The 22,007-nt window shown below is 44.5% G+C and overlaps 1 protein-coding gene across 5 annotated transcripts in view; it reads left to right on the forward strand.

The window, feature by feature from the left end:
- ARHGEF11 (Rho guanine nucleotide exchange factor 11) overlaps positions 1-22,007 on the forward strand; it is a 292,457-nt gene that overhangs the window by 171,387 nt on the left and 99,063 nt on the right. For all 5 annotated transcript variants that reach the window (XM_089659295.1, XM_089659290.1, XM_089659293.1 and 2 more), the window contains 7 exons: positions 3,731-3,785; positions 5,426-5,502; positions 10,000-10,134; positions 11,483-11,551; positions 15,956-16,057; positions 19,448-19,546; positions 21,283-21,325. In XM_089659295.1, coding sequence (XP_089515421.1) covers positions 3,731-3,785; positions 5,426-5,502; positions 10,000-10,134; positions 11,483-11,551; positions 15,956-16,057; positions 19,448-19,546; positions 21,283-21,325 — 580 coding nt within the window. The remainder of the gene's footprint in view (positions 1-3,730; positions 3,786-5,425; positions 5,503-9,999; positions 10,135-11,482; positions 11,552-15,955; positions 16,058-19,447; positions 19,547-21,282; positions 21,326-22,007) is intronic.

Below are 22,007 nucleotides of genomic sequence, written 5' to 3' on the forward strand. Positions count from 1 at the left end.
GGGTCAGCATGGGCACCCTGACCGGTCTGCAGCTACACGGCCCCATACACAACAAACTGTGATACACTCTGTGATCTGACATCCTTCTATCAGAACCAACGTTAACTTTTCCAGAAATTTGAGCTATAGTAGCTCTATTATTGGATCCGACTACACAGGCCAGCCTTTGCTCCCCTCATGTACCAGTGAGCCTTGGCCGCCCATGGCCCTGTCTCTGGTTCACCAGCTCTCCTTCCTTGGACCACATTTAGTAGGATCTGACCACTGAACATTCCACAAAAGCTGCAGTTTTGGACTTGCTCTGACCCAGTCATCTAGCCATTACAATTTGGTCACTCAAATATTTACACTTGTTTAGTTTTTCTGCTTTCAACACATCAACTTTAGGGACAAAATGTTCACTTGCTGCCTAATATATCCCAATATATCCCACTCACTTTCAGATGTCATTATAACAAGATAATTCAATGTTGTTCACGTTACCTGTTAGTGGTCATAATGTTATGGCTGATTGGTGTGTGTGTGTATATATATATATAGAGAGAGAGAGAGAGAGAGGGAGAGAGAGTCCAAACTATGCTGAAACAATTAATCAGGGTGAAAATTGCTGTATTTCTTCCGTTATACAATTTTTATATCGTCAGCACTACCTAATGATCACAATACATTTTTTTTCCTGATTGAGGTATTTTTTAAAATAAAATGCATTTTGGATTCTAGGTGGCTGTGACAATATAGAGATCACACATAACAGAGGAAATATGGCAATTTTTGCCTTGATTATGTATAATACATAAGGGGGGATATGATCTCCATGTATAATACATAAGGGGGGATATTATCTCCATGTATAATACATAAGGGGGGATATGATCTCCATGTATAATACATAAGGGGGATATGATCTCCATGTATAATACATAAGGGGGGATATGATCTCCATGTATAATACATAAGGGGGGATATGATCTCCATGTATAATACATAAGGGGGGATATGATCTCCATGTATAATACATAAGGGGGGATATGATCTCCATGTATAAATACATCAGTGGTTCATATAGTGCACTCGGTATAGAGTTATTCCCCCTGAGGTCATCACAGAGGACAAGGGGGCACTCGTTACGTCTGGAGGAAAAAAATTTAATCTCCAAATACGGAAAGGTTTCTTCACAGTGAGAGCTGTGAAAATGTGGAATAGACTCCCTCAAGATTTGGTTCTGGCCAGCTCAGTGGATTGCTTCAAAAACGTCCTGGATTCTTTCTTGGATACACAGAATATACAGTTGTGTCCAAAATTATTCAACCCCCAATGCTGTAAAGGGGTTTAGGGACTATAGTGTACATTTGGAATTGTATTCAGAATCAAATCCTACAAGGACGTTGTAACTACCCAAATGCAACTAAAATGACATCAATTGTTTATGTAATACAGTAGTAAATGGTTCTTATGTGGTTTCTTCATTGCCACAATTATTCAACCCCTTAAAGACTACCACTCTGAAGAACAGAGGTTCATACAGGTGCTTTCCATCAGGTATTGAAAACACCTGTGGATGTCACCGAGCAGCAATCAAGCATAATAAGCACCAATTAGGCAGCTTTAAAATGACTGTGATACTCAGCTCCTTCTAGACATTTACTGGTGTGGTTACAAACATGGTGAAGGCAAGAGAATGGTCCAGGAAGACAAGAGAAGAGGTGATTTCTCTTCACAGGAAGGGCAATGGCTATAAGAAGATTGCAAAGATGTTAAACATACCAAGAGACACCTTAGGAAGCATCATTCGCAAATTCAAGGCAAAGGGCACTGTTGAAACGCTACCTGGTCGTGGCAGAAAGAAGATGCTGACTTCGACTGCTGTGCGCTACCTGAAGCGTAGAGTGGAGAGAAGTCCCCGTGTGACTGCTGAGGAACTGAGAAAAGATTTGTCAGATGTGGGTACAGAAGTTTCAGCCCAGACAATAAGACGCACACTGCGTAATGAAGGCCTCCGTGCCAGAACTCCCAGGCGTACCCCCTTGCTGTCTCCAAAGAATAAGAAGAGTCGACTGCAGTATGCCAAAAGCCATGTGGACAAACCACAAAAGTTGTGGGATAGTGTTCTGTGGACTGATGAAACAAAATTAGAACTGTTTGGGCCCATGGATCAACGCTATGTTTGGAGGAGGAAGAACAAGGCCTATGATGAAAAGAACACCTTGCCTACTGTGAAGCATGGTGGAGGGTCAATCATGCTTTGGGGCTGTTTTGCTTCTGCAGGTACAGGGAAGCTTCAGCGTGTGCAAGGTACCATGAATTCTCTTCAGTACCAGGAGATATTGGATGGAAACGTGATGCAGTCCGTCACACACCTGAGGCTTGGGAGACGTTGGACCTTTCAACAGGACAATGATCCCAAGCATACCTCCAAGTCCACTAGAGCATGGTTGCAGAGGAAAGGCTGGAACATTTTGGAGTGGCCATCGCAGTCACCAGACTTAAATCCGATTGAGAACCTCTGGTGGGACTTAAAGAAAGCAGTTGCAGTGCGCAAGCCTAAGAATGTGACTGAACTGGAGGCCTTTGCCCATGAAGAATGGGCGAAGATACCCGTAGATCGCTGCAAGACACTTGTGTCAAGCTATGCTTCACGTTTAAAAGCTGTTATAACTGTAAAAGGATGCTGTACTAAGTACTAAGATTGAATGTCACTTGGGGGTTGAATAAAACTGATAATGCTGTGAGCACAGAAAAGACATTTGTGGTTATTTCATTATAACTGTTATGTTATATTTGTCTGACCTACAAGTGCCTCTTTAATGTAAATGTAAGCAAGATGACTGAATGATCAAAAGCAATGTCAAACTGGCCAAAACACTCAATTTCAGTGGGGGTTGAATAATTTTGGACACAACTGTAACTGGATATAACATTTATAGGTAAAGTTGATCCAGGGAATATTCGATTGCCTCTTGGGGGGATCAGGAAGGATTTTTTTCCCCTGCAGGAGCAAATTGGATCATGCTTTGCTGGTTTTTTTTGCCTTCCTCTAGACCAACTGTGGGTATAGGATTATGACTTTTTTTTTTTTTTTTTTTTTATGGTTGAACTGGATGGGCTTTTGTCTTTTTTCAGCCAGGGTAACTATGTATCCACACAGCAAATGTTTTGTACCTAGGCCTTTACCTTTTTAAAAAGCACGTGATATCACTCACCATATAACAAATGACTATTTTTCACGTGACAAATGCCATTTTTCAAGTATGAAGTGCTATGTATGCCATTTAGATTTATCTAGCATTTTTTTTTAAATATTCCTAATTTAAAATTTTTGAAAAAGCAATGTTTACAGTGAAACATAACAAAAATAATACTGCTTATATACATGACGGAACTTCACTGAAAGTTCGATTAAGACAGATCTTGTACACATAACAAAAGATATAGTAACAACATCTCACATGAAGGTTGGTTACGCATGTTAGAAATAATTAAACATTTGACAGGAAGCAAAAAAAGAAAAATCCATGCAGGAATGGAAGCTCCAAGTTACTCTATTCTACAAACCCTGTAGTGGTATAGAGACAAACCGCAAAAATATCTAGTGTGAACATATGTGACCGAAGATGCCAAAATAGTTGGTATTTGGAATTTAATGTGCCAATCCTTGGTGAATCAAGCTTACGCATTGCAGAAATATTTCCATCATTTGTTTTAAAATATTTTTCTTTCTTTGACTTTTTAGGATATACTGCGTTCTTACAGCGACTGCAGCTCTGCAGGACACAGAGCACCAGAAAGTAAGTTCATTTTTGGCTCATTCTTTGTAAGGGATACAGTTTAGAGTCACAATATTTTTCTATTCAGGGAAAAGTTAAAGTTCCTCCTAAAGAGGCCACCCAACTAGTAAAGTATAATCAATCATTTGAGATCCCTCACCACCTCTGTGCTGCATCACTCTTAAGGCAGAGTTTCTCAATCAGGGTTTCTAGGGTTCCTTCAGAGGTTGCTAGGGGTTCTTTGAGCAACAAGCAATTAGTTCCTATAGACACCACTGATCTTCTAAGTTGTCTGTTAGTGGTAATTCTTCCCAATGACCACAAATGTAAGGAGCATTCTTCCCACTGACCATTACACTAGAGCATCATGAGAGCTCCCTTACCACCTCCATGCTCCATGACTCTTAAGGCAGGGTTTCTCAACTAGGGTTCCATGGAATCCAAGGGTTCCTTCAGAGGTTGCTCGAGATTCCTTGACTTCAAACTAATGTATCATGGGTTGTAGATATAGTCCTTTTCAGCAGGGGTTCCCTGAGATCAGAAAGTTATTTCAAGGGTTCTTCTGTGTGGAAAAAGGCTTAGATAGGCTGCTCTAGGGCCTTATTCACAAGGATACCATCTATCAGTATTGGGCCATGTGTTTATGCAGCTTGAGCTGCTTGGGGCCGCATGCAGGCAGCTTCTGTTAAAACCTATGGGAGTGCAGCAATTTCATTGACTTAGCCTCTGGTCCCAATGTGACAGGTGCATGTGAGTAGCTCTAAACGCACATTGTCTGCGATTAGGGTTGCTCACCCATCCCTGCTCATGTCACATCGATGAAATGGGCTGCGTACACCTAGCACTTGGCGGCTCAAGGTGCATAAACACATGGCCCATTGACCGACTCTGGGTATCGGTAACCATGTGAATGAGGCCTCTCAGGTTGGACCTTCTGGGTATAGGTTAACATGTAACCCCCCTTCCCTAACCCCCAGTGTTACATGGCTTGAGTGGCCAATCAACAGGCCTGACCACTGTCAGGTGGTGGACGCAGTTATGGTCACTTTATCCATTTATGGCAAAGTGACCATGTTTCCCAATAGCCCACTCCCTAGTAAGGTAAACTCTTCCTCACCCTATCACTTTATTGGAGTGGGCTTCTGGATACGGGAGAACATACGGGAGAACATGACAGCACTTGGACTTGAGCAGCAAATTGATCTGCAAATCAGCAGGCCTAATCACCATGGGGCCAAGGCAATGTTCCCAATGCACAAGTTCCTGAAAATAGCAGAAGCATGAATGGGTGCTGTAGCAACCACTGGCTGGAGACCAGAAGGACTTCAAGGTAAGAAACATGTCACCAGCACACCGGGGAACTCCATAAAAGGGTCCAACGCTTTATTATTTGTCTGATCACCATGGGGGATGCAGTCATGTCAATTACCTGGGTAAGCAGCAACCTTAGAGACTATGCAGGGTGGAAGCTTCCAGCATTGATTGGTTGGTATAACATTCCTGACTTGGGTAAGGGCTGTCAGGAGACACCATCAGAGCAGGAATCCATGTTCCTTTAATATAAATGTCATCAGAAAACAGGAATATTTATCATAATGACATTTATTTACTGTATTTCTTGTCTCTTTGTACATCCCGTGACAAAAGTCTGCTTCCTCTAGGCCGTCTTTCTGTGGATTCACAAGATGGTGACAGTGGCTTGGATTCTGGAACGGAAAGGATACCGTCTATTAGTGAGGTGGGGCAGATCAATCAGACTATTTGTTTTATTTTTAGTTTTTTTTTATAATTTTTTAAAATATTTTTAAATGCTGAACCCTAAAAATTAATTTTTTTTCAATACTTAGTAAATTGGCCCAGCTTGGCATAATATAAGTTTCCATATCTGATATCCAGAGGGTAATTGAGGATGCTGTAAATCACTTTAGTAGTCTACACTACATACAAGGATAGCCATGATCTTCTAGAGTCTATGTGGATGTCTTTTCCTTCACTTATTGATTACATTTGACTCATTTGACACCTCTGCCATTCAAATAAGTTGTATTTTTTTCTGTGAATACAAGGCATTTTGTGATTGGACTGGGGGGGAGGGGAGATTGCAACCTCACCACCCCTGCTCTTTTCCTCATCCAATCAGAGGACCTCTTTAATTCATTGAAAAAATACAAGGTTTTCTTTGAATGGTGTAGATGCTCCTCAAGAAAACCCCCTGTGATGAGTGTGCAGAGTGGAAGACACCCGCACAGAACCCGGAAGATTGTTGCTATCATGATGACTTTGTTTAGGGTGACTGCTGTATGGTTTCATTACTCAGGACCTTAAGATAAGTGGATTAATTTAGAGATTGAATGGAATTGAATGGACCTCATGTCAAATCACTTACAAACACATGCAGGCTCCACCTTCGGAACATCGCCAAAATACGCACCTTCCTTACCCCAGACACCACTAAACTACTCGTACACTCTCTGATTATCTCACGCCTCGACTACTGCAACTCCCTCCTCACCGGCCTACCCCAGTGCAGGCTCTCCCCGCTTCAGACCATCCTGAACTCAGCGGCTAGACTCATCCACTCCACCTCTGCCACCCCCCTCTGCCTATCCCTCCACTGGCTCCCTATCGCCCAACGCATCAAATTCAAACTACTCACTCTGACCTACAAAGCCGTTCACAACACTGCCCCTAACTACCTCACCAACCTGATTCCCAGGTATCACCCTACCCGTACCCTTCGCTCTTCACAGGACCTCCTTCTATCTTGCCCCCTGGTCTCCTCGTCTCACGCACGTCTGCAAGACTTCTCCAGGTCCCCCCCATCCTCTGGAACTCACTACCCCAATCTATCAGACTGTCACCTTCCCTCCTCACCTTCAGGCGCTCCCTGAAAACCCACCTCTTCAGGGAAGCCTACCCCACCCTCACCTAACTGCTGCTCTCCTTCATTCCTCCTACCACTCCATCCTCCATAGCCACTTCCTCCTGTACCACTAACCCTCCCTCCTAGATTGTAAGCTCAAAAGAGTAGGGCCCTCTAACCCCTCGTGTGCTGTTTGTAGTTGCTGTACTGTTTCATGCATTGTCCCCCCCTCTATTGTACAGCGCTGAGCAAACCCTTTGGTGCTATATAAACTCGATGTAATGTAATGTGGCATATCTATCACCTTTTGGTTATAATGACCATCTAGATTTCTCTGATCTTTGGTGAATGTTGTAATTCATTAATGTGGAACTCCAGCCATACTTTGTTAGTGTTGAAATAGAGTGGTGAAGGGTTAGAACCTCTGCCCAGTCTCTCTCACTCTCCCTTCTAGATTTTTATTTCTTTTATATTGCGGGGAATGTTACAGTAGGAGCTGGGGCAGACAGCGATGGGTGAGATCACCCAAAACTCCCACTTGGAGTCAGGTATTATGTCAAGGAGATCCTATTTTTGGAAGGTTCAAGGCACATAAGAAAGTAGCTCAGCACATCAGGCGGTACCTACCATATAACTAAAATATCACTTTTGGGTAGACCCACCCTATAAGGCTTTAAAAGCCAATACAATTTTAGCAGTCATACTTTAGCACAGATGGGAAAATCTTTGCTAACACCTGATTGGTTACTGTTTACCACCGTAACATTTGACTTCAAAATAGCCTAGAATTTGATAGCTGGTTCACTCCAGGTGAATATAGAAATTACAGTTGGATTCCTTTTAATCTGGTAATAGTCATGATATCATTTCTGCTCATATAATTACCTAATGTGTATGATGCTGTTGTTTCCACACCACCTGACAGCTAAGATCAGGCTTGTGTTGCTGTCTAAAATGATGGGTGAGTGTCACCAATGGGTCCCAAAGCAGGTGGAGGCTGGACATTGACAACTAGAGGTCTAAGAATTTTTAGATATAGTACATGGTGGGGGATTTACTAAAACTGGCACCCTCCGAATCTGGTGCAGCTGTGAATGGTAGCCAATCAGCTTCCAACTTCAGTTTGTTCAGTTAAAGTGGTTCTAAAGGCTCAAAGTCTTTTACCATCATGCATTCTATACATGAAGGTATAAAACCTGTGTGCAGCAGCTCCCCCAGCCCCCCCCCCCAATAATCAACTAAGCCCCATCTCGATCCAGCAATGTGCACTGGAGTCTCGGCTATTCCTCACTGGCTGAGACAGAAGTGGGAGCCATTGGCATGCAGTTTTAGTCAATAACCCCCATAGTGTTCTATATGGCTACATCTTTTGGATCCTGCAGTATTGCAGACTATGGGGTCTATTTACAAAACATCTGTTGCTCAAATCTCAGAAGCAGGGCTTTTTTCAGCAGGAACGCGGGGGAACACAATTCCGGCACCTCCAGTACTTGAATGTATGTAATGGCAAAGTGTGCTGGAAAGTCTATTGATGCTGGCTGCTGGGGGATCTATTGTCACTGGATGGGGATCTGTTACTGCATGGTGGTCTATTGTTGCTGTTGGGGGATCTATTGTTGCTGGAAGGGATCTGCTGTTGAGGGAGGGGTCTATTGTTGCTGGCTGCTGCTGAGAGATCTGTTGAGGTTTATTGTTGCTGAGGTGGTATTTTGTTGCTGGGGAGGGGGGGTTCTATTGCTGCTGGCTGCAGGGGATCTATTTTACTGCTTGTTATTAACAAATTGCATATAAATTACAAAGCACCACAAAATGATACTTAGCTGTGTATTCTCTATAAAGAGCGGGACTGGGAGGTGGGTAGGGGTGGAACCAAGGGACTGTGCTTAGAGGTGGGTAGGGGTGGAACCAAGGGACTGCGCTTAGAGGTGGGTAGGGGTGGAACCAAGAGACTGCACTTAGAAGTGGAACCAAGGGGCTGTACTCAGAGGTGGGTAGGGGTTTGAACCAAGGGACTGTGCTCGGAGGTGGGTAAGGATGGAACCAAGGGACTGTGCTTATAGGTGGGTAGGGGTGGAACCAAGGGACTGTGCTCGGAGGTGGGTAGCGGTGGAACCAAGGGACTGTGCTAAGAGGAGGGTAGGGGTGGAACCAAAGGACTGTGCTCAGAGGTGGGTAGGGGGGGAACCAAGAGACTGCACTTAGAAGTGGAACCAAGGGGCTGTACTCAGAGGTGGGTAGGGGTGGAACCAAGGAACTGTGCTCGGAGGTGGGTAGGGGAGAAACCAAGGGACTGTGCTTAGAGGTGGGTAGGGGTGGAACCAAGGGACTCTGCTCACATATGGGTAGGGGTGGAACCAAGGCACTGTGCTCGGAGGTGGGTAGGGGTGAAACCAAGGGACTGTGCTTAGAGGTGGGTAGGGGTGGTACCAAGGGACTGTGCTCCGAGGTGGGTAGGGGTGGAACCAAGGCACTGTGCTTGGAGGTGGGTAGGGGTGAAACCAAGGGACTGTGCTTAGAGGTGGGTAGGGGTGGTACCAAGGGACTGTGCTCCGAGGTGGGTAGGGGTGGAACCAAGGCACTGTGCTCGGAGGTGGGTAGGGGTGAAACCAAGGGACTGTGCTTAGAGGTGGGTAGGGGTGGTACCAAGGGACTGTGCTCCAAGGTGGGTAGGGTGGAACCAAGGGACTGTGCTCGGAGGTAGGTAGGGGTGGAACCAAGGGAAGGTGCTCGGAGGTGGGTAGGGTGGAACCAAGAGACTGTGCTCGGAGGTAGGTAGGGGTGGAACCAAGGGAAGGTGCTCGGAGGTGGGTAGGGTGGAACCAAGGGACTGTGCTCGGAGGTAGGTAGGGGTGGAACCAAGGGAAGGTGCTCGGAGGTTGTTAGGGGGGTGGCGACAAGAAGAGATTCAGAAATAGGCAGTTCCTGCACCTATTCTTTGAGAAAAAAAAACCCTGCTCAGAAGCATTTCTGCAAGTTGAACATAATGTTCCATCATTTTTCTAAGAGATTAGTGCCCGTCTCATCAGCTTCATCTAGTGGCCAGAATGCAGTATAGTTTTCTGAAATACCTCAATAAGAAAACTATACTTCATCTTAGCAACTAGATGGAGCTGAAGATAGAAGCATTAAACCCTTAGAAGTATTTGTGCAAGTTGAACAAAATGTTCTATATTTTTCTGACATTTGTACAACAAATGTTTTATGAATAGTCCCCATATCTGCAATACTGCGAGATCTGAAAAATGTAGCCATATAGTACACTATGTACATTATCAAAGAATTATTTTGTTTGTTTTCTGGTGAAGAGTTTTCTATATAGTATGTGTGTTTCCTATAGCTGCCCTATAAACAACATGGTTCTCCTTTCCCCAGTATTCCATGAATCGAACCTCTGTTCTATCTGACCTGGGATTGGACAGCTCTCATACCTCCCCAGTCATCTCTACAAAGATTTTCCAGCACCGGCGGCAGGGCTCAGATACCGCCTTCATTCCAGGAACAGACCAGGTACAGAGAAGGGGCAGTGATGTCAATGGCTGCATGGTGAAATGCTTCTGTAATATAGAATGTTTACGTTTTTCCTCCCATCACCATCATTGGCCTTCATTATTTTCTTTTCCCTGTTGGAGGAAATAGTACCATGATATATATATATATATATATATATATATATATATATATATATATATATATATATATATAAATATACATATATTTATATATATATATATATATATTTATTTATTTATTGGCAGCTGTGGGTATAGGGTTCTGTTTACAGACGTTTTCTGTTGTTGGTCAAAATTTTTCTAACCTGACTGTTATGTCACCTAAGCTCAAAATGTAGTTCTACTTTAAACTCATAGGCTAGGTTCACACAATGGCAGATGGGTGTGGGAATCGCAGCTGTTCCCGCAACCACCCGCAGCAAAACACGCTGCTCTGTAGAGAAAGGGGGGATTTCCCTTGTTTGCAACCTTCCCCCCTTTATTTCCACATTAGGCACTTTATGTGGGGGGGGGGTTAGGGAGATGGGTACATGGTTTTGTCAGGTACCCACTCCCATTTCTAGGTCAGATCACCAGCGTGATTTGTGAGGAAGTTCGGCCCCCTAATCCTCCTGCCACCCCCCCCCCCCCTCCACACAGCCTTCTGGGATCTGTCTGTGTGTGTTGGGGGGGCTTTTCACAATACGAAGTAGAAAACCGGCCATGAAGTCTTCACTGCCAGTTACCCTTACCCAAGATGCCAACGCCTGCACCCGAAGCTGATTGAAAAATTGGCTCGGAGGAGGACATCGCTGGATCCTTGGAAGGCAAGTGTCCTTATATTAAAAGTCAGCCGCTACAGTATTTGTAGCTGCTGGCTTTACATTTTTTTGGGGGGAGACTGAATTTCCTCTTTATTGGCACCCCCGTGTATCTCAACCTGTAGTGTGTTTATGGAACCACAGTGAAATCACACGGCGCGTGATTTCCGTGCGGCTGCATTTTTAAAAAGGTGAAAGTGGGTAATGCAGACACGGCAGCCCATTCAAATGAAAGGGCTGTCGTGCCCACGCAAATGCGTTCTGCAAACCTGCGCACATGTACCCAGCGATAGAGGGAATTAACGAGGGGTAGCAGAATCAGCATAAACATACCTGTTACCAAGGATTTTTTGCGCTGCTGATTGGTCAAGGACATAGAGTTGGGAAACCCTTTATATTTTTTATAAGATGTTATCGAAACATTAAAGTTAAAGTGCTGCTCTTGATAACTCTGTTTCTTTGTGTCTTTCGTAAAGCACCATGCATTTTAATCTAGAAATTGATTCAGTAGTACCTGTAGGAAATGACATTATTTTGGTTTTTTAGACCGACAACAGCCGACCTCCAATCATATGCCCAGAAGATGATTATGACCATGGTGACTATATAACCGAGGTAATATAGATTCATCAAAACCATGATTATGTATCTACAATTTGTGATGTTCGTGTTATATGTCTTTCTGAGGATGAAAATATTGACTTTCTTGCCACTGCCCATACTTCGACCCATCGATAGTCCCATCTAGACACCAAGGGCTGCATTGGAGGATTATAGTGGGATGTGCCTAATTTCTTTACCCCCATACCTCTAAAACTGGCCAAACATCCTGCATCTGATGGAACAACCTTCTTCTGATCTACCAACAATTATGAAGTTTGAGAGCCTACCTGACTACATACAAATGGACTGGCTTGTTTAGGTATGGCATCTACTAAATAGTTTGGTAGATCTAAAGGAGCTTGAATAGAGGTTGCACATTCACACAGGAAGGTGTATGGTCCAGTTTTAAAAGCCAACAAGTTCAGGGGGGCCCTGTAGTACTATATAAAGGCCTGCTGGAATTCATAAAGATTCCGCAAGGCTCGTACTTCCTGGCAGTTATGCAGGCCGTAGATGGATCGAAAATCGGCCGATTTTTCGGCCGAAAATAAAATCGACCGATTTTCGGATCGTAAGTGGGTTAATTGTTCGGCCGTTTTTTGGTATTTTTGCAGATTTTTTTATCGGTAAAGTTGGAAAAAGATCGGCCGATTTTGCCGATTGGCCGATTTTCGCGGCAATTATGGGCAAATCGGCCGATCTTTTTACCAATAAAAATCTACGCATGAGCAGTGACCTGCAAGAGGAAGACAAAAAGAAGAAGAGGATGAAGGTGAAGAAGAGGATGAGAGAAGAAGAAGAGGAGGAAGAAGAGGAGGAGGAGGAAGAAGAGGAGGAGGAGGAAGAAGAGAGGAGGAGGAAGAAGAAGAGGAGGAGGAGGAAGAGAAGAGAGGAGGAGAAGGAAGGAGGAGAAGAAGAGAGGAGGAAGGAAGAAAGAGGAGGAGGAAGAAGAAGAGGAGGGAGGAGGAGAAGAAGAAGAGGAGGAAGAAGAAGAGAGGGAGGAAGAAGAAGAAGAGGAGGAAGAAGAAGAAGAGGAGGAAGAAGAAGAAGAGGAGGAAGAAGAAGAGGAGGAAGGAGGAAGAAGAAGAGGAGGAGGGGAAGAAGAAGAGGAGGAGAAGAAGAAGAAGAGGAGGAAGAAGAAGAGGAGGAGGAAGAAAGGAGGAGGAGGAGGAGGAAGAAGAGGAGGAAGAGAAGAAGAAGAGAGGAGGAGGAAGAAGAAGAAGAGGAGGAGGAAGAAGAAGAAGAGGAGGAGGAGGAGGAGGAAGAAGAGGAGGAGGAGGAAGGAAGAAGAGGAAGGAGGAAGGAAGAAGAAGAGGAGGAAGAAGAAGAAGAGGAGAGGAAGAAGAAGAGGAGGAGGAGGAAGAGGAAGGAGGAGGAGGAAGAAGAGGAGGAAAGAAGAAGAAGAAGAGGAGGAGGAAGAGAAGAAGAGGAGGGGAGGAGGAAGAAGAAGAGGAGGAGGAGGAAGAAGAAGAGGAGGAGGAGGAAAAGAAGAGGAGGAGGAGGAAGAAGAAGAGGAGGAGGAAGAAGATGAAGAGGAGGAAGAAGAAGAGAAGAGGAAGAAGAAGAGAGGAGGAAGAAAGAGGAGGAGGAGGAAGAAGAGGAGGAGGAAGAGAGAAGAGGAGGAGGAAGAAGAAGAAGAAGAGGAGGAGGAGGGAAGGAAGAAGAAGAGGAGGAGGAAGGAAGGAAGAAGAGGAGGAGGAGGAAGGAAGAAGAGGAGGGAGGAGGAAGAGAGGGAGGAGGAAGAAGAAGAAGAGGAGGAAGAAGAAAGAGGAGGAGGAAGAAGAGGAGGAGGGAGGAGGAAGAAGAGAGAGGAGGAGGAAGAAGAAGAGGAGGAGGAAGAAGAAGAAGAAGAGGAGGAGGAGAAGAAGAAGAGAGGAGGAGATGAAGAAGAAGAGGAGGAGGAGGAAGAAGAGGAGGAGGAGGAAGAAGAAGAGGAGGAGGAGAAGAAGAAGAAGAGAGGAAGAAGAAGGAAGAGGAGGAAGAAGAAGAGGAGGAGGAGGAAGAAGAGAGGGAGGAGGAGAAGAAGAGGAAGAAGCCGGCGCTCCGGAGGCAGCAGCCCTAGCCGCCGGCGGCGGCCGCAGCCTCGCTATTCCGTCCTGCCTCGCTCGGAAAGAAGAAGAGGATGAAGAAGGGACAGACCAGCCGTCTGCTTCCTCCTCCGCCTCCTCTCTTTGACCAGTGCATTGATATTATAGCGGCTGCAACAATGTATCTGTTTGTTTCCAAATAAAAACATATGTATCCAAAATGGATACAAATAGATACATTGTTGCAGCCGCTATAAATGTCAAAGCACTGTCAAAGAAATAGCGGCGCTCTCTGCAGGGACACTTTTTGCCGGCTGCAGACGGGATGAAAATCGGCCAATTTTTTTTTACCATTCCTGGTAACGTTGGCCGCTTGAATGAACGATTTTTCATTTTTTTTAAAGAACAATCGGCCGGTTTTCTCCCCATCTATGGCCTGCATTAGTTTGATGTAGTATTTTATCCATTATTGGTCAACTATGAGCCCTTTCTTTTTCTGTGTGTCCCTTAATGTCTTAAATATATTGCAATTGAACTCATTAGAACACTGCAAGTGCACCAGCTGATTAGAATGAACACATGCTCTCAATAAGGAATCAGTATTCCAAGGACATAGTTAACCACTTCCAGTCTGGACACTTTCACCTCCTTCCAGTCCTGGCCAATTTTCAGCCTTCAGTGCTCTCACATTTTGAATGACAATTACGCGGTCATGCAACGCTGTACCCATGTTAATTTTTTAGCATTTTTTCGAGAGAGATAAACCTTTATTTTGGTGGTATTTATTCACCACTGGGATTTTTATTTTTTTGCTATATAAATGAAAAAGTCCATAAATTTTGAAAAAAGTGTTTTTTCTTATAAAATTGTGCAAATAAATAATCTTTCTTCATAAATATTGGCCAAAATGTATTCAGCTATCTTTTTAGTAAAAAAACAAAAAAAAAACAAATTCGTTTATAACCAAAAATTATAATTTTTCTAAATTTTTTTTTACATTTTTATTTTTTATATATTATTAGTTTTTTTTAACATACTGTCACCCTAGCAGTACAGTGTCACCATAGACACTGTACTACTATGGGTGAAGATATTTTTTCTTTTTTTACACTGATTGCTTTTATACCCATAAAGGCTGTAAAATCAATTATTTCTCCTTCTCTCTGGCTGCATTCCTGCAGCCATTGAGAAACACCGTGTGAGCTGTGATTGGTCACAGCTTGTCACATGGTACAAGGCTGTTGTGAATAGCCTTGTACCGTGTGACCTCTGTGATCATTCACAGATTTCACTAGTAGTAAGCAATGATGTCAGGAAGTGACATCTTGCTTACTACTATTCATATGATCACTGATTGGCCAATTAGTGATCACATGATTGGGACCTCACACAGAGGTCCCGTACAACGATCGATGTTCCACTGTGTCCTCACAGGGAGCGCGCCCAGGCAATGGATGCGGGGGGACTTTTAGAAATGTCCATCCGCTTCGGCAGCGCTCCCGTCTGGCCGTTTATCTACATGTATTGGACGGGAAGTGGTTAAACATAGAGCCTTTTCCTAAGAACAGAAACAAGTAGGACTCTGCTACAAAATTTGTTAAAATGCTTGCATTGTATGCAGATAATCAAGTGGGGATTGTTTTATTTTTCTCAACAAAAGTGGAGTTACTCTTTAAGAAATTAAAGTGATACCAAAGTCTTGTTTAAAAAAATAAACGTCTATACTTACCTGCTCTGTGCAGTGGTTTTGCACAGAGTAGCCTAGATCCTCCTTTTTTCGGGTCCCCTGCCGATGTTCTTGGCACCCTACCTCCTGTCGGGTGCACCCACAGCAAGCAACTTGCAATAAGGGCACCCGAATAGGAGCACTCTTGAGCCGTGGCTTTTTCATTCATATACAGAGCCACAGCTTGACCCTGCCCCCTCCCTCTCCTGATTAGCTCACTGGCTGTGATTGACAGCAGTGGGAGCCAATGGCCTCAGCCAATCAGAAGTGAGAGTCCCCGGAGAGCCAAAGCTCTCGTGGACATCGCTGGATCACGATGGGTTTCAGGTAAGTGTTAGGGGTTGCTGGAGAGGGGTCTGCTACACACAGAAGATTTTTTACCTTCATGCATAGGATGCATGCAGGAAAACAAACTTTGAGCCTTTAGAACCACTTTAAGTTGAAGGCTTTCCTGAGATGTGTACTTGTGAGTTGTGGTCTTTGAGGCACTTACACTGTAATGTTTCAATTGAATATATTGTCTCAATTCCTGAAATTGCTTTGGTGTTTTGCAGTTAAGTACATACCTTGGTCCAGCTGTTGGGCCACCTAACTGAGTTATCATACTTAACTTCTTCTGATGTCTCTGTGTGGATCGTAACGTTTTTCTTTTTCTTCTTTCAGTACGACAGTCTAGACTTGGAGAAGCTCAAAGCCCGGCCTGCCCATATGGGGGTGTTTATGAGATACATCTTCTCTCAAGCTGAAGCTGACCCGAATCCACTGGTAGCCCTTTTGTGACCATTTTTTCTTGACATATGCACGCAATGGGAGTGATTTACTAAAGGCAAATAGACTGTGCACTTTGCAAAGTACAGTTGATCCAGAGCTTAGTAAATGAGCTGAAGCTCTTCTGACTTCCACCATCCATGTGCAAGCAAAAATGTTTTAATTTTCTTGCACGTGATTGGGTATTCTTTGCAAAGTACAGCTTTAACTCATTTATTTAGCTCTGGAGCAACTGCCCTTTGAAAAGTGCAATTTATTTGTCTTTAGTAAATCAACCCCAATGCGATGTACTGTGTAGGTGGGTTGTTTAGTGAAGTTCTGCTCATGCAGCTTAAAGGGGTCTGCTTATCCTTTTGACCCCCCACTTTACGCCCAGCTTTTGCCTGTAGCACCTACGTGAGGGTTAGGTCATGGACCTTCTGGTGAGATCCTGGGTAAACTGATGATCTCAAATCTAATAAGAAGCTCCAGCACAATGCATCAGGGAAATTGTTACAAGAGAGCCGATATCATCCTGGTATAACTGCTTGAAGTCCAGTGATGGACGGGTACATCGCTGATTGGCAAGTGGTTATGGCTAATTGGGTGCCTAAGTGCTGAAGGCAGAAGTTGGGGTGTAAGGGAAGTATATTTTCAGTTTTCTTTATATGCACAGTATGTTGATGGAGTCTAGAAGATAAAAGAAGGCCTTTTAATACAAGGTCTGCTTTCAAAAGAAAAATCAATTGCAGTCACTGAAAGGTTTGCGTTGCAAAAATTCCCAGTGAAGTGGTTTTACAGCTGAACTCTATGCACAAAAACTTTTATTTAAAGTGTTACTAAACCCAGCATCCTGCATTTACTATATCTGGTCTCCCAGGACTCTGCATTCACTATATCCGGTCTCTCTGGACCCAGCATTCACTATATCTGGTCTCCCTGGACCCTGCATTCACTATATCTGATAAACCCGGACACTGCATTCACTATATCTGGTCTCCCCAGACCCTGCATTCACTATATCTGGTCTCCCCAGACCCTGCATTCACTATATCTGGTCTCCCCGGACCCTGCATTCACTATATCTGGTCTCCCCGGACCCTGCATTCACTATATCTGGTCTCCCCGGACCCTGCATTGACTGTATCTGGTCTCCCCGGACCCTGCATTGACTATATCTGGTCTCCCCGGACCCTGCATTGACTGTATCTGGTCTCCCTGGACCCTGCATTGACTGTATCTGGTCTCCCCGGACCCTGCACTGACTGTATCTGGTCTCCCCGGACCCTGCACTGACTGTATCTGGTCTCCCCGGACCCTGCATTGACTGTATCTGGTCTCCCCAGACCCTGCATTTATTATATCCAGTCTCCCCGGACCCTGCATTCACTATATCCGGTCTCCCCGGACCCTGCATTCACTATATCCGGTCTCCCCGGACCCTGCATTCACTATATCCGGTCTCCCCGGACCCTGCATTCACTATATCTGGTCTCCCCGAATGCATCATTCACAGTATCTGGTCTCCCTGGACACTGCATTCACTATATCCGGTCTCCTTGGACCCTGCATTTACTATATCCGGTCTCCCTGGACAATGCATTCACTATATCCGCTCTCCCTGGACCCTGTATTCACCGTATCCGCTCTCCCCGGACCCTGCATTCACTGTATCCGGTCTCCCCAGACCCTGCATTCACTGTATCTGCTCTCCCCGGACCCTGCATTCACTATATCTGCTCTCCCCGGACCCTGCATTCACTATATCTGCTCTCCCCGGACCCTGCATTCACTATATCTGCTCTCCCCGGACCCTGCATTCACTATATCTGCTCTCCCACAGTACACACAACACAGAAATGCAATTATTTTAGTAAATATAAACTACTAAATACTTTTTCTCATCAACAGTATATAGCAGTTTTCTGACTTCTATCAGTGTCCAGCCAAGCACTGGTTAATGCTTGTAGCAGTTTTTACTCTCCTCTGACTGTCCTATGAGGCTGCATAACCCCTGACCCTCTGTCTGGACAGTGCTGATTGGCCCTGTGCTGATCACATGCACCTGTCCAAAGAAAAGAAAAACTCTCTAGCTATAAACACTAAATTGAGCACGCGCAGAGTGACTCTTAGAGCTCAGTACTATCAGCAGATGATTTGGGGACAGAAGAAGGGGAGGATCAGAGAAGACCGGATCAAACAGTCTTTTTACACAATGCAGAGGATTAACCCCTTAGATTCCTCAGTGAGTATGCCAAGCATGCTTTACTGCATATACAGACTGATTTTACTGTTGTGGGTTTAGTAACACTTTAAAGCAGAGAAGTTGTATTGTATCCATCGTATTCCTTAAGGGCTTATGGTTCCACCATACATTCATAGGAAACTAGGATTCTTCATCAGCACATCTTGAAATGTTGCTAAAGAACAAGCACGTCTCCCGCGCTCAAGAGTGGTAAGCTGATGGAAATATTTCCGGTCCTTAAAAACATCCAGCAATCAGCACAGGCATTGCTGCCCTCTATGGGTCGGGGGAAACCCAAAGGGCTCACCGCAAAACAAGGAAAGAAAAGGCACACCAGCCTAGTGCATTACCTGAGAGGTTCAGGAGATATATACTCTCAAATGACTGTAGTGACATATCAGTATCCAAAGCAATCACGTCACCAGGTCAGTTCCCAAAAGCACGAGAAGACCCTCAAACCACCGACGCGTTTCGAGGGGCGATCCCCTCTTCATCAGAGCCAGTCTCAATTGTTACACAAGCAGTCTTATTATAACAAAAAGTCCCATAAGCTGAATAGGCTCTTCCTAATGGAGGGTGCGGGTAATGGCCCAAATACTATACAGCTGGCTGCGAATTAAACGTCACTATGTCTTTGTGATTACACATTGTTTAACTCGCAGCCAGCTGTATAGTATTTGGGCCATTACCCCCCCCCCCAGTGGGAGGAGCCTATTCAGCTTATGGGACCTTTTGTTATAATAAGACTGCTTGTGTAACAATTGAGACTGGCTCTGATGAAGAGGGGATCGCCCCTCGAAACGCGTCGGAGGTTTGAGGATCTTCTCGTGCTTTGGGAGCTGACCTGCTGACGTGATTGGTTTGGATGTGCCTTTCTCATTACGGTTGTCTGTGAGTATATACCTTGAAATGTTGGCCTGTGATGCCTGTTGCTTTATGTGAATAAGTAAAGGACAAGACTATCACTAGACCAAGGTGTGCTGATTACGATCCCGATGTTTCAGCTTAAAGAAAATCTCCCCCCCCCCCCAAAAAAAAAAATAAAAAAACACATATCTGCCTGCAGTTTCATGTAGGTGACAGGTTCCCTTTGAAGCATTGAAAAGGTTTTATGCTTTCCTGCTCTAGCGGCTGCCTCATTACTCTGTATTCTGTCCTGACAGCTCTTCTATCTATGTGCGGAGGTGTGCCAGCAGCAGAACGCCAGAGATGCCTTTGCATTGGGCAAAGAGATTTGGATCGCCTTCCTGGATAAAAATGCTGTAAGTTACTGTAACTGCCCCTAACGCCTTTTTGTCATAGCAGGGGACACCCTTTCTTGGCCTTTTTGGGCTGTAAAGCATAAAGGCTATTTCCATCCAAAGCTAACATTTCAGGAGGGTGAGATTGCTGGCTAGTGAAATTTTATAATAACCCGATGGTGCCATCGGTGAGATATCCACTCCAGAAAGTCCCAGCTGTGATCAGTACATTGACAAATGAGGGTCTCAGACTAATCCTAAGTTATCTCCATAATGCAATATAAACAAAATATTGGGGGGGGGGAGTCCAGCCTTGAGGGCACCAATAGTTATGTATCTGTCGCACTCCTTATGGGAAAAGCTTGGCATAAGAGGGTGCTGCAGCAACAACTTTTATCAACACAGAGAAGTGGTCTAAACTGGGGCCCTTTGCTTGCCTTTATATGGCCCATGGGGCAATGTTCCTCAGATTGATGTAAGGCACTATCATTTTCATTGACCCCAACAATAAGGCACCATTCCTCCTACTGGCACCAATGACATTACATTATTCCTTCCGCTGACAGCAGCGATGAAGCACTATTCCTTCTACTGACACCAATTACGGGGCCTAAATCATCCCACTAATACAAATGATTGGGCACGATTACTCTCACTGCCCCAACAATGGGGCACTATTCTTACCTCTGATACCAATGATGGGGCACTATTCTTACCACTGATACCAATGATGGGGCACTATTCTTACCACTGATACCAATGATGGGGCACTATTCCTCCCACTGATACCAATGATGGGGCACTATTCCTCCCACTGATACCAACGATGGGACACTATTCCTCCCACTGATGCCAATGATGGGGCACTATTCCTCCCACTGATACCAATGATGGGGCACTATTCCTCCCACTGATGCCAATGATGGGACACTATTCCTCCCACTGATAACATTGATGGGGCACTATTCCTCCCACTAATACCAATGATGGGGCATGATTCCTCCCAGTAATACCAATGATGAGGCACTATTCCTCCCACTAATACCAATGATGGGGCACTATTCCTCCCATTGATACCAATGATGGGGCACTATTCCTCCCATTGATACCAATGATGGGGCACTATTCCTCCCATTGATACCAATGATGGGGCACTATTCCTCCCATTGATACCAATGATGGGGCACTATTCCTCCCATTGATACCAATGATGGGGCACTATTCCTCCCATTGATACCAATGATGGGGCACTATTCCTCCCATTGATACCAATGATGGGGCACTATTCCTCCCACTGATACCAATGATGGGGCACTATTCCTCCCACTGATACCAATGATGGGGCACTATTCCCCTCACTGATCCCAGTGATGGTGCACAATTCCTCCCTCTGACACCTATTATGGATCACTATTCCTCCCAATGATGCCAATGATGGGGCACTATTTTTCCCACTGACACCAATAATGGGGCACTATTCTTCTCACTAACACCAATGATGGGGCACTATTCCTGCCACTGACACCAATGATGGAGCACTATTCTTCTCACTAACACCAATGATGGGGCACTATTCCTCCCACTGACACCAATGATGGGGCACTATTCCTCCCACGGGCACCAATGATGGGACACTATCCTTCTGCTGACCACAATGTATTCTGTTCCCTTCACCATAATGCTGTGTATGACCATCCCTATGCTATATCAACTGTTGCCTACAGAACGCATGTTCACTATTTTGTCCTGTTTTTCAGCCTCTGAGGGTCAAAATTCCTGAACAGCTGCTGAATGAAATTGGTAAGTAAATGATCAATCTGTATTTTAAATCCAGTGTGTCAGTGTGTGTGTGTGTATATATATATATATATATATCAGAAATATGTTATATTTATTACATTTTTGTATTTATTATGCCTTTGCAGTTTGTCAATTTTCAGCCCATTTTAGAGGAACTGGTGTATCTGAATACCATGTGAGCCTCTAGGCTGGTCCAATTTTATTTCCTGAATTTGTCCCCCGATAGCTGATGAACCAGAGGTGTTACCTAATAAAAATTGCTATGTTGTACATAAATGGAAAGTGTAGTGTACAGTATTTACAGGGTTAGAACTACTGTGTTTCACTTTAATATTGCATGTAGGGCAGCACAGTGGCTAAATGGTTAGCACTTCCACCTGGCAGTACTAGGGTCGTTGGTTCGAATCCCAACCACGGCACCACCTGCCTGGAGTTTGCATGTTCTCCCTGTGCCTGTATGGGCTTCCTCCGGGTACTCCGGTTTCCTCCTACACTCCAAAAGACATGCTGGTAGGTGAATTGGATCCTGTCTAAATTGGCCCTAGTATGTGAGTTAGGGACCTTAGATTGTACACCCCTTGAGGGTTAGGGACTGATGTGAATGTACAATATATATGTAAAGTGCCGCGTAAATTGACGGCGCTATATAAGTACCTGAAATAAATAAATGAAGTATAGAAAT

Source organism: Staurois parvus, unplaced genomic scaffold (assembly GCF_062004578.1).
Source record: "Staurois parvus isolate SC_StPar_1 unplaced genomic scaffold, SC_StPar_1.0 ptg001146l, whole genome shotgun sequence".
In the NCBI taxonomy this organism is placed as follows: domain Eukaryota; kingdom Metazoa; phylum Chordata; class Amphibia; order Anura; family Ranidae; genus Staurois; species Staurois parvus.